Raw genomic sequence first — 16,663 nt, 5'->3', positions numbered from 1 at the left:
ATACTCACAACTTCTTGTCAACTGCTGGGAATGGGCCACATCCACTTTGACCCCTACTTGGGAAGGCAACTCTTATCTTTTCATGTGCTGTATATTTATACTTGCTTACTGTATTTTCCAATACATGCATCTGATGAAGTGGGTTATATCCCACGAAAGATTATGCCCAAATAAATTTGTTAGTCTCTAAAGTGCCACAAGGACTCCTCGTTGTTTTTACTGATACAGACTAATGTGGCTACCCCTCTGAAACGTGTATGTTTTTACTTTCTAGTTACACAAGAACAAAAAAGACATGTCATCATTAGTACTTCAGGGTTCGTAGATTCCTCAAAATGAAAACTTAATTTTGTATGAGGCACTATGTCTCCAGGTCAAAAGTCTAGAAATATAGACACAATTTATATCCTGGCTGAGACTGTTATAAGGGCTATTGAACTAAAAAATATTCTAAGTTGACGTATAACTTAAAACAACACAGCACATCTACAGAAAGGAAAACAGAACCAAACGACTCAGCCTTTCAAAGACATTACATGAGAGATTTTAAGAAAACATATAATGCAGTCTATATTTTGTATGATTTTAAGTTACTTTATTTACTAAACTCAGTGAGCCAAAAGTAGTCAAAATTATATTTAACATATTCTGGAAGGAAAAAATAAACTAATTACACTACTAGATGGTTAACAATCAGTAAATTATTTACATTCCTCACCTCTTGATCAGTTCAATAGGAAAAGTGTTTTTAAAGGGGCAACAGACAGCACAATAAGATATGCTTTATAGCCTCCTCTTTTTCCAAATTCCAGACTCTAACCAGCGTTCCCAAGTTGTGGTTCATAGAGGACTTGCTGGTAGACCACAAAGTTGGCTTTTCAAATGGTGCTGTCTATCCTACTTGTTTCCAGATGCTAAATTGCATTAAAATACAGCTAAATATATATTTTTCTAATATTACTTTTCACTGTAAGCAATTGTTACTGTCACATAAATGTTACATGATTACAAATGGAGGGAAGGTGGTCCACATGACTGAAAACAAGAGCGGGGAAGATTGTCCAGACTCTCTATTACAGTATGGCTCACATTATGAAAAAATTTGGTAACACCTGGAAACTCCTCAGGCTTTTCATAGTTAATTTAGTGGTGGGATTTTAAACCATTTCAGAACATCAGTGGAAAATCCACAATCTTCAAATTATTCAGTGTCCAGGTCACCATCTTGTGGTGGATTTTTTACTTCAGTCATTAGAATTCTAATGTAGTAAAAGAGCTAAAAGTATTACAGGGGCAGTACATCTTATGATGAGAAAAAATGAATAACTTAAAGAGCCAAAAATTCTGCAAGTTTAGAACATTTAATACTACTGAATTCATTATAACTGGTCATAGAGACTGCCCCTGAAGAACTGTAAAAATTTCAGGGAACCTATCCAAGAAATACTGCCTGTGTGTGTGTGTTTAATTAAAAAACAGGATCTTCTTGTCACTAGCAAACTTAGAATCAGTTATTTCTCCCATCTCTCTGCTATATTTTGTAAAAATAATCAATTTTGAACAATAAAATAAAAAGTTTTTGACCAGAACATAAAGATTAGGATTCCCTCACTGGAGCTATTAATAATTAGATTTGATTTTATTACTGTGACATATCAAGGGTACAATCCAGACTAACAACTGGCTGTGTCATCCCTGCTCTCTAACCTGGGATGCTTTGCTTTGCTGCTGTTGCCTCCACTCTGGACTGCTCACAACCTCCAGCATGCAAGTCACTTCCACCTATGTCTGTGGATGTGCTGCAGCCAGCCAACCACACCTTGGCTTTTACCAGCCTTGGTTATACTGCAGGGTAACCCCAACACCTCCCACCCAACAGGGTCCCAGAGCTCAAGCTCCAGCCCAAGCCCAGGAGTCTATACAGCAGTGAAACAGCCCCGCAGCCTGAGCTCCATGAGCCCAAGTCAGCCAGCATGGGCCAGCCAAGGGTTTTTTCCTTGCTGTGTAGACATACCCTCAGTCAAGTAAGGCAACAATGTGAGCATCAGATGCTGGAATACCTGAAACTTACGAAAACATAACCTTCTTTACTCCACTCCCGTTGAAAGGTTTATACAATAAGTAAGGAGGTGCCCTTAAATAAGGGCAAAACTTTAATACTCTATATTTTTAGACAGAGATACTGAATGCAGAAAGCATCAGAAGAGAATAATTAAAATCAGTATACCTCTAAACAACAGTGAGGAACATGAACCCTTGCAAGCGTGTAGGAGATTTCTACTGTTTAGAAAGCAATTTCTACTAGCAAAACGGGCACTATCACGTGACAAATTATAAAACAGCGTTTCATTCTAATATCATGTAAACATTAAAGACACACACAGAAACAGCAATCCCAGGCTCTAAATTATAGTTTAAAACTACATTAACCATCTACCAAATTTTATCCTGTGCAATGGCTGAGCTGGTTGTGATCAGGGTTCACAAGTTATCCCATAATTGCCTGCTGCATGGGTCATCCTCTGAAATGAAGCAGCTAGTACTGGCCACTTGTCAATGACTGGATATGGGACTATGTGGACCACTGGTCTGATCCAGTATGGTAATTCTTATGTTTCTTGTTATGCCTCAGTATTATTAATGCTATGCTATAATGCATACAAACTGCTACAGAAAAACTGACTTCTAGTTCACAGAATTACAGGACTAATTAGAAATGCTCCACAGCAACTGGGTCCCTCTTAAATAAAAGCAATCCTGCTCTATTTCTAAATACTTGAAAATTCAAACAGTACTTAACATCAATTCAATCTGCTATGCCAGACAATGGGGAAAAATAGAAAAATAAAGGAGCCTCCTGAACCCCTTGAATTAATTAACAGTATGCATTCTATCTTTTTTTAGTTAAATGTAAGTCTAATTCGGTTTCAGACTTCAACATGCTGGTTGCTTACTGGTGCATTAACCTTGGAAGTGTCTTCCACATACTTTCTACCCTGTGTTTGATGACAATATACCTGATTTTTTTTTGTCACTTGCTACTTCCTTATTATTTTTAACCCACCTCCTCAAGTCATGATGTTGTATCATCAGCTTTAATGATTCATCTACAATGGTGACTCATAAAATGCTATGCCCACTGTGAAATCTCATACATTTCAACTGATACCTGGTGAAGGACCACAGAGTTTACTGTCATAATAACTGTCCTCTGTTTCTATCTCCTTCATAACCTAGCTCTAGTTTAGCACTCAAAATTGGGTACAGTGAGGATTACTCCCCCCCCCCCCCCATGTTCCAAAACAGTTAGTTTCAAATCAAAGGATTGATCTTGCATGCCCTTACTCATCACCTCAATAGGCCTACTAGGAAGAGCAAGTTGTACTTACGCTGGGGTTCGCAGGATTGGGCCCTAACACTTAAGCAGGATAGGAAATAAATCCATTTAAAAAAAAAATTGCACACACCCAAAACATAACCTGCTGCACCAAACCCAACTCAGGAAAAAGCCAGAATAAAGAGTTTCCCCTTCCCCCCCGCCTGGAAGGTCAACGGACTTAGGCTTGTATTTCATTTATCTTTTTTATATGATGAGTCAAGTGCCGTCCACCAAGAATACTAAGCCTCCTGGGTGCTGAATAAATTATTAAAATATAACCCTTGGAGAGAAGAAAACATATATGGAAAATCAATGGAAAAAAGGCAATGGAAGTATGTTTGAACATTTTTACAATGAAATCAGTATAAATAAAAAAGGACTGAAAAGAATGACAAGGTGTGAAAAGACACTTCCTTACTTTTGAATGCTTTATTGTGCAACCTTAATGTTCTCTTAAGATGGTTTCTGGGTATACTACCAGGTACTTCTCCAGTGCTTTTCACCCGAAGATTCCAAAGCATTTTACAAGCTGACTTTCAGATCAAACCTCCGTTTCCTTCTAGAGGACAGGCTTCCTGTCTGCCCTTCTAAAACTTGCTTACCTCTTTCCCCTCACTTGTACTTTTGAGTAAGTGAGTACTTACTCAATTCCAAAGTACTGATTCCTCTCCTAAGATGCTAGTACTAAGCTAATACCTCTGTTGCTGGTATGACTACCGCTAAGTTGAGCGCCAAAATGATGACCCACAAAATGTCTTAGCTATTTAAAGAAGACTCATTCTAAATAATTTAAAATAATATTTTTAAAATTAAGATACTTTCATGCTATTGCCACAAAACCACAGCAACATTGAATGGCCCGACAAAATACAGGCAGCAGCAAGAAATGTTCCTTAGTACAGCAATTTCGGAATTGTGCTGCTTGCTCAAAAAGTGCAAGTGAGGAGAAGACCAAAACAGAGGGCAGGATAACAGGCGAATGCAAAGAATGGGCTGACCAAAGGGGGTCTGAGTGGAAAGCAGGCTCACGTTCACTGATGGGGATACATAAAGTACTCTCTTATGTCCCCCTCTCACCAAAATGCCTTCTTCAGTATAATAGATCAGGTACTGAGGAAAAATATCTGTTGATTTCTATTTTACAAGTAAGTAAAAGCAAGTGGTATACTTAAAGATGCTTTTTCTGCAATGAGATCCATGCAGGTGGACTTCTGCATACCCACAGAGCCTCACTGATTTCAATGGGGTCTGTGACAGTGCTGAGGTCCACCTGTGAAAAACTTATTACAGGACTGGGGTTTTAATTTTTAAACTGCACGTGATACCTATGTCAATCTATAGTTATTTTAGAAAACAATTTTTAAATGAAAATACAGTTGGCACATTAGCCAATATAGCTAAACCTCATTTACAGTATTTGAAACCCAGTTACCAGAGACCTCTAGCATCTGACAACAATGCAAAAATTTTGGTTCACAGCCAAAAGAAATGGCTCTCTGAGCACTGGCTTCAAAATTTTCTTCAAGATCTGCTGTCTCAACACGATATATATGTTTAAGCCATATTAGTAAGGCCCTACCAAATTCACGGCCATGAAAAACGCATTACGGACTGTGAAATCTGGTCTTTTGTGTACTTTTACCCTACACTATACAGATTTCATGGGGGGGACCAATGTTTCCCAAACAAAGGGTTCTGACCCAAAAGAGGTGATGAGAGAGTCACAAGGTTAATGTGTGTGGGTGGTCACAGAAGTATTGCCACCCTTGACTTCTGCGCTGCCTTCAGAGCTGGGTGGCCAGAAAGCAGCAGCTGCTGACCGAGCACCCATCTCTGAAGGAAGAGCCGCCACCAGCAGCCATGCAGAAGGATGGCATGGTATGGTATTGCCACCCTTACTTCTGCGCTGCTGCGTTCAGAGGTGGGTCATCAGCCAGAAACCATCACTCTCTGGCCGCCCAGCTCCGAAGGCAGCAGCGCAGAAGTAAGGGTAGCAGTACTGCAACCCTCCTATAATAACCTCAAGAGTCTCCCACAACTCTCTTTTGGGTCAGGACCGCTACAGTTACAACACCATGAAATTTCAGATTAAAACATATGAAATTTAAGATTTTTAAAATCCTATGACCGTGAAATTGACCAAAATGGACCATCAATTTGGTAGGGCCCTACACATTAGCCCACAAGTCTTGCTGAGCCAGATGAACATCTATAAACAATAATCAGCTCTGGAGAATCAAGCTGAATGGCTATAGTTGGGATGCCAGCTCTGCAGATTTTGAAGACTGTGCTTGGTGAGCTCCTCCAGTTATCTGAAGGTTTTGGGTTTCCCTGAGACCTTCAGATAATCATGGTTTTACTATAAATGCACATCTCTGGTGTGCTGAGCCATATTCAAAGCATGTCTATATCAACTGATGAATAAACTGCACAATTTTTGTTATTGCTTTTTTGGCTCATGTTTCATATCCCTTTTTGATTACACCATTACACTGCACTGAATGCACCACAATTATTATTTGAGCTCCAAAAGTGTCCTTGGCATTATATAAAGATCATGATTGTGATCTACTATCAATTCCAATTTTTTCACCTGTTCCAAATTCTGCAGACTGTGTCTGTATTCCTTATATATACACACATTATGTTTTTCTTCCAGATCTCATTACCCAGTAATTGCCATGGATGAGCCAATACCTGCCTATGTTCTCAGTTTATCTAGATCTCCATCATTGGTCTATACTCTCTGAATTTTCACTAATCCACCTATGTTTACATTTTCTGCCAACTTTCAAAACGTTACAAATATGCTGCTGTTGACAGCACCTGGCGTGAAACTCTCAGAAGCTCGGTATTTTCAGTAGAAGGCTCTGAGCTGCAGGTCTCCCAGCCAGTGGGGATCATGGTGAATTTGTCTCTCACCTCTTTTACAGAGAAGATAGTGATGAATTGAGTGCTCTGGAGAATTTGTTGAAAAACTCATTATACTCTGGTGGGGCTGCAATATTAGAATAGATCTCCATTCTCTTGTGTGTCTTTTCTCCTGCCCCTTTACCGCACACATCCACTAGTGCTCTTGGAACAGATTATCACCAGATGGCAGGACTGTGACATCCTTACTAATGCAATAGTGACACTAAAGGTATGTCATCCAATAATCAGCCTCCTCTCTTCATCTTCCCTCAATTCATTTGCATGCTATAACTGCATTGGTTAAAATGAGTTAATACTAATTAAGTATTTTCTTAAACTAACAATCAAATGTTTTATCAAAATTTGACACTGTGCACATCACAGAAAAATAAAATTCTAATAAATTGGAACAGAATTGGAGTACCTTACCACACATACAAGCAAACTAACATAACAGAACATTATTATAAATGATGCTGCAGAACATTTTATCCTTATTTATTATATCACTAGTTCAAATGTAGAACAAAGCTATTAGGCTCCCCTTATTCCCAGGTTAACATATGATTTTCTACTTCTTGCTTACAAATTTGGGAATTAGGATTCTCTAAGATATTATACTTCCATAGCTTCAATTGCTATCTTAAGTAAATTTTTTGACCTCTGAATTTAGGTAACTTCCCAATATAACCCTAACCTGAACTTAAATAACTAGCATTGTCTGTTATGCAAACTGTTCAAAGTTTTGAACATATATTAGGCTCTTCTTCCCACAGGAATTAGCAGGAACTCATAATAAAATTTTTTATCAGATGACTGAAGGATAGCTAATACAACATTTTTAAAAGGCTCCAGAAGGGATCCTTACAATTACAGGCCAGTTAGCCTAACTCCAGTACCAAGCAAATTGGTTGAAATTATACCAATGAACAGAATAATCAGACACACAAATGAACATGATATCGTAGGGAAGACTCAACATGTAAAGGTAAAACCATGTTTCACCAATCTATTAAAATTCTTTGAGGGAGTCAACAAGCATGTGGACAAAAGTGATCAAATTGATACAATGTACTTGAACTTTCAGAAAGCCTTTGAGAAGATCCCACATCAAAGGTTCTTTAGCAAAGTAAGCTGTCCTGGGATAAGAGGGATGGTCCTCTCATGGATCAGTAACTGGTTAAAAGATAGCACACAAAGGGTAGGAATAAATGGTCAGATTTCACAATGGAAAGACGTAAATGGCAAGATCCCCAAAGATCTGTACAGGGACCTGTGCTGTTCAACACATTCATAAATGATCTGGAAAAAAGGGAGTGAACTGTGAGGTGGCACAATTTGCAGATGATACAAAATTAGTCAAGATAGTTAAGTCCAAAGCTGACTCCAAAAAGTTACAAAGGTATCTCATAAAACAGGGTGACTGGTTAAAAAAAAAGTTTATAAAAATCAAGTATTGTGTGGAGAAAGTGAAGGAAGTTTTATTTACCCACTCACATAACACAAGAACCAGGGGGTCACCCAATGAAATTAATAAGCAGCAGGTTTAGAACAAACATAAGGAAGTACTTCTTCACACAACATACATTCCACCAGTGGAACTCATTGCCAGGAGATGTTGTGAAGGCCAAAACTATAACTGGGTTCAAAGACAAATTAGATAGGTCCATCAATGGCTAGTAGTCAAGATGATCAGGGACACAACCCTATGCTGTGTGTGTCACTAAACCGCAGGCTGCTAGAAGCTGGGACTGTACGACAGGGGATGAAACACTTGATAAATACCCTATTCTGTTCTTTCCCTCTGAAACATCTGGCATTGGCCACTGTTGGAAGACAGGACACTGGGATAGATAAACCATTGGTCTGACCCAGTCTGGCCATTTTTATGTTGTTAGCATCTTGACAAAGTGCTGAACTCTGTAATTCATCCAAATGCAAACATTCTAGACATGCTAGATGAACAGGACACCTTGCAAGGCAGACCAGATGTCAGCACTTGAACCCTAACAGAAGAAGGAACAAAAAGAGTAGTGAAGCAGTTGAAAATGGGAAAGATGCAGAAACAGACAATAAAACATTTGCGATGCTAAATTTGACTAGACAAGTGCTATCAAAACACTAGGAAAAATATATGGGAGCAACAGGAGGTTCCAGGTGACTGGCTAAAAGACAATAGTTGTACCAATCTTCAACAAAGGAGAATAATTACAGAGGTATAAGTTCATCATCAGCCCCAGGAAAAAAAAATCACAATGAAAACAACTGTCAAAAGATTATGGCCAGTTTTACAGGAAGCAGTAGGTGAGGAACAGTGTGGCTTCTAACCAGGCCTAAGTTGCATTGATTAGATGGTTTTTATATAAGATCTTAAATGTGCAAGTTGCTATAGACTGACTTCACAAACCAGATAGCAAATAGTTAATACTGAACATATTATATCAACAAACATTTTGGTTAAAATATAAAAAACCAATTCAAGTACAAAAGAGGCTGAGAATTGGTGAGAAAATCTGACCTAAGTATATCAAGATGAAGAATGTGAGGGTATTCAGAAGGGAAAGGGAGAGAGGGGTAACGAAAAGAATTGTCCAGAATGTTCTTCTTTAGTTAGATTCTAAAGGAGAACTCTATTATTCAGCGTAATCCCCCTAAAACAACTGCCTGTAACATTAGATCTTTGACAAACCCAATATATCTACAAGGCTCAGCACTTTACAAAAGTTAGCCATGCGTAAAAAAATAAAAGAAAAAAGAAATGCTCATGAGCTCCAGCAAAAATTACATAAAAATATAATTTACTTATTGTGTGCTATATTGCAGAATTCTGAAAATATTTTATAATTAGTAAAACAAACATTGTAAGTAAAGCATTTTCAGTATTAAAGCTACAGTTTTTTTGGCTTTGCTAATGTAGGTAATTATAATTCAATATAACTCAAACAAGTTGTGTTAATTTTATTTTAAATTTGAAACCATTTGAATCAACTTTTAAACAAGTTGAACACAAAACCTACCGTATTACGAATACAAAGTGTTGTCATATGAGCATACAGCAGCCCACAGCCTATGGCAGGATCTAAATGGAATAGAGGCTGAGAGCACAAACCTGTCCATTAGCAGCAGCATGCCATGCATTTGTAGATAGAGATTGATTTAATGGTTACTCTGTCTACCCCAGTTGAGTGGAAATAATTTTCATTAAACTTTCTATTTTATTAAAACATTAACACCTCAAAATAAAAACACACACATTCTTTATATCTAATGCAATGCTATCAAAAATAAATTAGAAACAAATATCATCCCCAGAATGTGATAGCCCAAGTGCTCTGAAAGTATTTTTAGCAGGTGACTTAGACAATAACCTGAAACGACCCTGGCAGTGAACCCAATTTATATCCAGCTCAGTGCAACGGCAATGTACTTTCCCTCCTGGACTCCACACAGAGCCAGGGGCTACTTATGGCACCAAGACCAAAGTGATACCCCACCTCATGTACTGTTGAGTCCTATACCCAGGATGAAGCTCCTATAAGCCAGAGAGACATGACAAATAGAGAAAAGGAGCCCTGTTCCTGGAGATGTCTTGATATCAATACCACTAAGTGATCTTTTGTTTGCCTGAAGATAGAGGATTTCAGTACTGGGAGCAAGGTAAGAAGGTCTAATAGAGGGATTAATGGGATAGGGAATAACTATATATAAAAGGGTTAGGGTTAGGATTAGATGACAATTGTGAAAGAGAAATGGAAAGAGTTAGTGAAAACCTGGGCAAGGCTTGGAGGTGGGAATGTGGGATGCCTAAGAAGGAGATGGTTTGTTTGTTTTTTAAATGGAAGTGAGTGGAGAAAAGATTTAATGTGAAAGTGTTATTCATGCTCTCGTTTTTGGTCTATTATCCATATAGGTCCTGATTCTATAACTTACAGTACACAGGCAGATCTCTGTCCTGCTGGGAGCCATCCTGAAGTCAGCGGCATTACTCACATACATAAAGTTGAACACATGCACGTATGAAAGACTGGGACCTAAAAGATCCTTAGTAATTTGCTACAGCAAGTTTCTTGCACTTACATACTTTCTCTCCCTGTAATAAATCATGATACACCTTTTCTTCTGTTTCACTGTCATGTTTTCTTTCCCGCCATCATTTTTTGTCCTACCCTCTCTTTATCTACAAGGTACATCTTATCTCGTCCCCCATATTTTCTCTCAAATTTCTCAATTCTCTAATCAACTTCTTCTTTTCTATCAGAGGGGTAGCTGTGTTTGTTGCTTTTTACAGATCCAGACTAAGAGTCCTGTGGTTCTATAAGGTACCACAGGACTCTGTCGCTTCTTCTTTTCTGTCGCACCCATCAGCAAACCCACACCCATTCATCCACCCCATTCTAAACTCCCTTAGCCTATCCTCCCAATTGTTCATACACAAAGCTTGAAAAACACGTACTAGACAGATGACTAAAATGTAAGGGGTCTAAAGTGAGAAGTCAAGTCTCCTTCCTAATCCCCATCCTTGATATTGGGAAAGGGAAAGGTGCTGGGATTTTTTTCTAGGCGATTGTCTCTGGGCCCTATTTGTGAGCGCCATTTTTTGTAGTCTCTAGTTAGTAGGTGTCTGAAATTTGATGCACCTTCTGGTTGCTGGAAAGGAGCACTCTCTCTGTTCTCCCCCCTTCTACCATCTCCTCCTGTAAGGCTGGTAGCATGGAGAAGAGTCACTGCTAATCTGCCCTCCATTCTGTTTTGGATCCCTCTCCTCCAGTGAAAGGTTTTGGTGACTGTTTTCAGCTTTCAAAAGAAGAAACTGACCTGGTTCTTGTCCCTTTCATTGCTGCCTACTGGTTCCCAATAGAAGGAGTGAAAAGTGACAAGTTCTGGTAAGTTTTCACTCTACTGCAGGTTAGCAAATGAATCAGTATCAGGAGAAGCACTGGAGTTATCGATCCAAAAAAAAAAAAAACCCTCAGAAAAGCACTGAACTAGCTTATATTTGGTAGGTTATCTTTGTAATTATTAATAGATTTTTTTTTCCACCCCAAATGAAACCTTGCATTCTGTAAAAGTTGATGATACTTGGCCAGAAGTGTTTCTTACTCAGAAGTGTGGGCAGGTGGATTTTTAAAGATCTGCCAATCATTTCACACTCTAAACTCTCTCTAGATAATCTTTGGCTTCCTGTTTTCTACCATATCAACTTCAAGCTCCTCGCCTTCACTTGCACAACCTTGCTCCAGACTGCATCTGTTCTCATTTCCCCCTACTCCTCCCACTCTTGGGTCTATACCTTCTCTTGAAACAATCTTCCATTTGTCATTAGTCAAATGCCCTCTCTCCTTTCCTTTAAATCCCTCCTTAAGACTCACTTCCTCAATGAATCTTTTGTACATTGCACTTCAACAGTTATTCCATGTTTTCTCATTTGTGTTCAAATGTAAGTTCTTCTGTGGAAAGAGAATATCCTTTTCTATGCTTTATAAAGTACTCTATACACTTATGGTACTATATAAATAACTATGAATAACTTCACACCTAAAATTTGACACATATTGACAGCAGTCACCCAACATTGTTTAAAGGAAAATAGCTGCTTTAGACAAAGTCTACTTTCCAGATAGGCCAGTTACGAATCTTTTCTCTCAATAAAGGTGTTTGAAGTTTGCTATCTAAACTACAGAACTCACACAGAAGTATTAAAATTAATTCCATGCCATGCTAGCCAACAATTATCTTGTTATGTAGTGAAGAAGCCCCTCCCATCAACAGTGCAGTAAATACTAATATTGACAACTGAAAAACTTGTTTCTGTTGAAACATATATCCTGTTTATTTTATAAATAGATTTAACAAGTTACGCAATATTAAATATTACAATTTGGCAAAACACAATTCATATGGGGAAAATAATGTTATACCACAATAGGTCACAGTGTGTCAGGTCCCCTGATTTTTATAATAAGAGCACACCTCTCAGTATAAGAAATAAGACTCCAACCCTACTGAATGTCATTTTTTCTAAATGTTGACCTATTTGGAATAAAATAATCAGAGGCAATAAGTGTCTTTACATATGTTTTACAACATGGTGTGGTGCAGTATTAAGGCCTTAATGACGAGTTCAACAATACAAGGTATGTTACCAGCTTCCTTAAAGCACATGAAGTCTACCCCTAGCCCTAGAGCAAAGAGGTGATCTGGTCGCACATTCTGCTAGTTGGCTACCCTTTTCCAGCACTCCCAAAACCACTCTTTTCGCCACGGGCACACAGTGCCCTCAGGTCGTCCCACCCCTCCTCTTGCCCCGCAGCATGATAAATCCCACCCAGTCTGCAGACGCATTTCGGGGAGGATGTTTCCACCCTGATCCCCTCCCTCCAGGAGACTCTATTCCCCCTGCGCCTCCACCCCTTTCAGTAGCAGGCGGACACGATTCACGAGTTCCCCGGTCATACGCACCCTGTTACACATAAACAACAACGGGGGGCACCAACACACCTCCTACCACCCCATAGCCTCTTACACAACAGGAGCGGGCCCACACCACAACCCCACATATGACAACCATACCCGGGCGGGCGAGGCCACTGCTGCAGAAGAGGAGGCCGGGAGGCACCGGGGCTCACCAAGGAGGTCAGAGTCCTACTGAGAAAAGGGAGCAGCCGCTGCCGCATATCCCGGCCCTGCTGCCAGAGACCAGCCTCTGCTCGCTTCCTGCCCTCCGCCCGCCCCTTTCAGGGGAAGCTGCCCCTCAGCCCTCTGGAGGCGCCATCTTCGGCTCGCCGGCCAATCCCTCCCCAGCGCCCTCAGGCTGCCTGGCTCCGGCCGGGCCTACCACCAAGGCCGCGCGCTGGGACCTACCTGACGCTGCTGGGTGTCGCTCCTGCGAAGCGGGTCGGCGGGGGGGAAAGAGCCGGCGCCGCTCCCGCGGCGGGGAGGAGCTGGCTGCGCAGCCGGGCGGCGAGCCGGGGAAGCACGTACTGCTGGCGCGGCCTGCCCGGGGTCCGGGAAGCGCTGCTGCAACGCGGAGCACAGGGCCCCTAGCACGGCGTGTAACACTCACGCTGTGCGGCGGAGCCGCAGTCCTGCTCTCGCACGCGCCAGGCATGTGACTGTCGCTGTGTGTGTGTGTGTACACCCCAGGCTGTGTGTGTGTGTGTGTGTAACGGCAACGTGCTATGAGGGCGACGGAGTCTCACGTTCACTGTTTGTATGTAACTGTCGCACCATCATTGTGTGTGTGACATTCGCCGTCCATGCAACACGTGTGCTCACTTCTGCTGTGTCACACACTCACTGCATGTAGCACTGGTACTGCGTGCGCGATACTCCTTCTCCGACCAGTTCCTCTGTGCCTGCCAGTTCACAGATTTCACTGCATTTTCTGGCGATGTCTTTGTTTTCTTGCTGGCAAAAGTCAGTGCAAACGATTTTTTTATCGTTTTATTTCATCAGCTGCCGTGACATTTTGTATAACTGATTTCAAATGTCTTAATGAAACAGATGGCACAATCTCCCGGCACCTTCCTCACCCCAGAGACATTAAACACAACGAGCTCCCATGAAGGAGTCTGCTTTTTCCAGTCCTCTTACATAAGAGTTTTGGAGCAGCAGGTTTGTGCTTTTTCAGATTCATGGTCTTTTTATAAGATCTAGTATAGTTTTTGAAGTATAAGAGGGATTTCATTATAATCCCTTGTTTTCACTTGCTCATAACTTCCTGGAGGAAAAAAAAAATCTCTTAAAGTGTAACTTTACCTGCTTGCTCTCCTCTTTTGGGAAAGTTAGAAGATCAAGACCCAATTTGAAAGATGCTAAGCATCCTCAATTCCTGTTAAAGGCAGCTGTTAGTGTTAGAGAAATTTACCAAACAATTCCTAAGTGTACACAAGGCTTCTAATGTTCTATGTTAATATGTTTTGGATCAAAAATGTGTCTTTATGGAGTTCTATAAGTTTGGTTTTTTCCGAGTATCGTATGTCCCTGTCCCTTTTTTTTCTCTAAACCTCAAAGATATTAAAACAAACAAAAAAACATAAGTAAAAAATCTCAATATATATTTATGTATGCCAAATTGCGGTCTAGCAAAACACCCCCCTTATGCGTCTCACAGGTAGCAGTACAGGAGTAGAAGTGGACTCCAGAGAGCCACTCCTCCTTCCCAGTCAGGGGCGGCTCTAGCCATTTTGCCGCCCCAAGCACGGCAGCACGCCGCAGGGGGCACTCTGCCGGTCGCCAGTCCCGCAGCTCCGGTGGACCTCCCGCAGACGTGCCTGCGGATGCTCCACCGGAGCCGCGGGACCAGCGACCCTCCCCAGGCACGCCTGCCGGAGGTCCACCAGAGCCGCCTGCCACCCTCTCGGCGACCGGCAGAGCGCCCCCCGCGGCATGCCGCCCCAAGCACGCGCTTGGCGTGCTGGGGCCTGGAGCCGCCTCTGTTCCCAGTCCAGGACTGTGTTTTCTCTAGGAAAAAAGTTACCTAACTCAAGTTAATTAACACCAGGTAAAAAGGTGTTTGTGGTTTCACACACGTTAGTCTTTAACTTCATCTGCTAGGGTAGAGAAGGGTGAACCACTACGCTAGGTTCCCTGTTCCTAGTGCTAGTCCCAAGCCCAGATAAAGTGTGGGGATTGGGTGATGGCCTGGCAAGCCATCCCCATAAAACCTTCCTACATTTAACACACACAAGAAAAGGACTTAAAAGTTTGGCAGTTTCATCTGCTACTCAATAGAACCAAGCAGGTGAGGGATAGCTCAGTGGTTTGAGCATTGGCTTACTAAACCCAGGGTTGTGAATTCAATCCTGGAGGGGGCCATTTAGGGATCTGGGCCAAAAATCTGTATGGGGATTGGTCCTGCTTTGAGCAGGGGGTTGGACTAGATGATCTCCTAAGGTCCCTTTCAACCCTGATAGTCTATAATTCATATAAATCTACTACATGCAGAGGATTTGGATCACAGGTTGGTGGGTTTTCCATAAATCAGAAATTGGGGAAAGCATCTGATATATAAAGAGGGTATGTCCTCTCCTACACTGAGGAGAGGATCGTGGAATGTTTGATTGTTAAGAGTCGTAAGAAAAACAACTCTCCTGGCTTAAGAATTGGAAAGGTTTAATGTTGATATACTGAACATTGTGGAATTTGAACACCGAGAGCACAGCTCTGACTCATAGTGGTTATACCTTTCAATTGTTGCATGCCTGGGATACATCTGATAGGCATACCAGTGTTGCTCTGATTCTGTCCCCACAAGGGTGCAACCTACACTACTGGTTTGGCAAGCTTATTCTCCATATTTGATTGCTGCCATTTTCTGTCTGAAGATAGGATGTGCAGTAGTTATTAGTGCAAATGCTCCACATGATGCAAGGTCTGATGTTGACAAAGAGGCTTTTTATGGCATGTTAGATGACATTGTATCTAGTACGTCACTCCAACTTCATATTGTCATCTTAGGAGATATGAACACAAGAATTGGCCATAATAGAACTGGACTTGAACTGGCATTGGGATGCCACAGTTTAACAGAGGAGAGATCAAGTAATGGTGTGGGTCTATTAGAATTTGCTGCCACACATGAACTATTTCTTAATGGCTACCTGGTTTCAGCACAAGTATTGCCATAAGTGTACATTTTGATATACTTCAGGCAACAGTGCAACCTTGGATCACAGTCTAGTTCCGAAACCTGCAATTAAACTTATCCAGGATGTATGTGTATTTAGGAGTGCTGATCTTGCTCTGGAGTCTGATTGTTGACTTCTAGCAACAGTGATGTTGCAGAGGTGGGTATCTATTGCATTGAGATGCTTCAGTGTTGATAAACTTTGTGATGAAGCAACTGCTAATTGTTACAAGGTATTAATTTCCAATAAATATACTATATTGGATGACCAACTGTCTACCGTGAAGGAAGAGTGGACTTTATTTTGGATTCTACCACAGAGATTGCTGGAGAACAATTTGGACTAAGGAGAATGCAAAAGCGATACAGATGTTACCATCAAATTGTGAGACAGAAAAGAAGAGGTGCAGTGCAGGACGGTTGCACTGAGTCAGAGTCATTGAGGAGAGGAAGAAATGGGCAGTAGAAGAAAAGAAATGAATGAGCAGTCAAGAGGGCCTGTCAGAATGATCATAACCAATGGTGGAATAATATGGAGCAGTGCATCGAATAAACCTCTTAAAGACATGACCAAAAATGGATATTTGAGATTTTGAAGGACATAATTGGATGTCCATTCTTGTGGCATCTGCTAGTTAAGGACAAACATGGAAAATAGTGACAAGAATTAACGAACAACGTAACAATTGGCATGGGTGTTTTTGTGAATTAACAGATCCCCACCAAGATGTGAACTACAACTT

At 41.0% G+C, this 16,663-nt stretch overlaps 1 protein-coding gene across 2 annotated transcripts in view; it reads right to left on the bottom strand.

Moving 5' to 3' along the window:
• The window catches only part of IDE (insulin degrading enzyme), an 89,717-nt gene extending 76,736 nt beyond the window's left edge, over window positions 1–12,981 (bottom strand). The window contains exon 1 of one of the 2 annotated variants that reach the window (XM_045023292.1): window positions 12,863–12,981. In XM_045023292.1, the coding sequence (XP_044879227.1) occupies window positions 12,863–12,966 (104 nt within the window). In that variant the 5' untranslated portion in view covers window positions 12,967–12,981. Of the gene's footprint in view, window positions 1–6,301; window positions 6,467–12,862 lie in introns of those variants that run through there. The other variant, XM_045023293.1, reaches the window with a different exon arrangement.
• Between the last annotated feature and the right edge of the window lie 3,682 nt (window positions 12,982–16,663).

Source organism: Mauremys mutica, chromosome 7 (genome assembly GCF_020497125.1).
Source record: "Mauremys mutica isolate MM-2020 ecotype Southern chromosome 7, ASM2049712v1, whole genome shotgun sequence".
Taxonomy (NCBI): domain Eukaryota; kingdom Metazoa; phylum Chordata; order Testudines; family Geoemydidae; genus Mauremys; species Mauremys mutica.
Note: the sequence above shows the minus strand (reverse complement) of the source record. Positions and strands in the feature narration are given on the sequence as shown.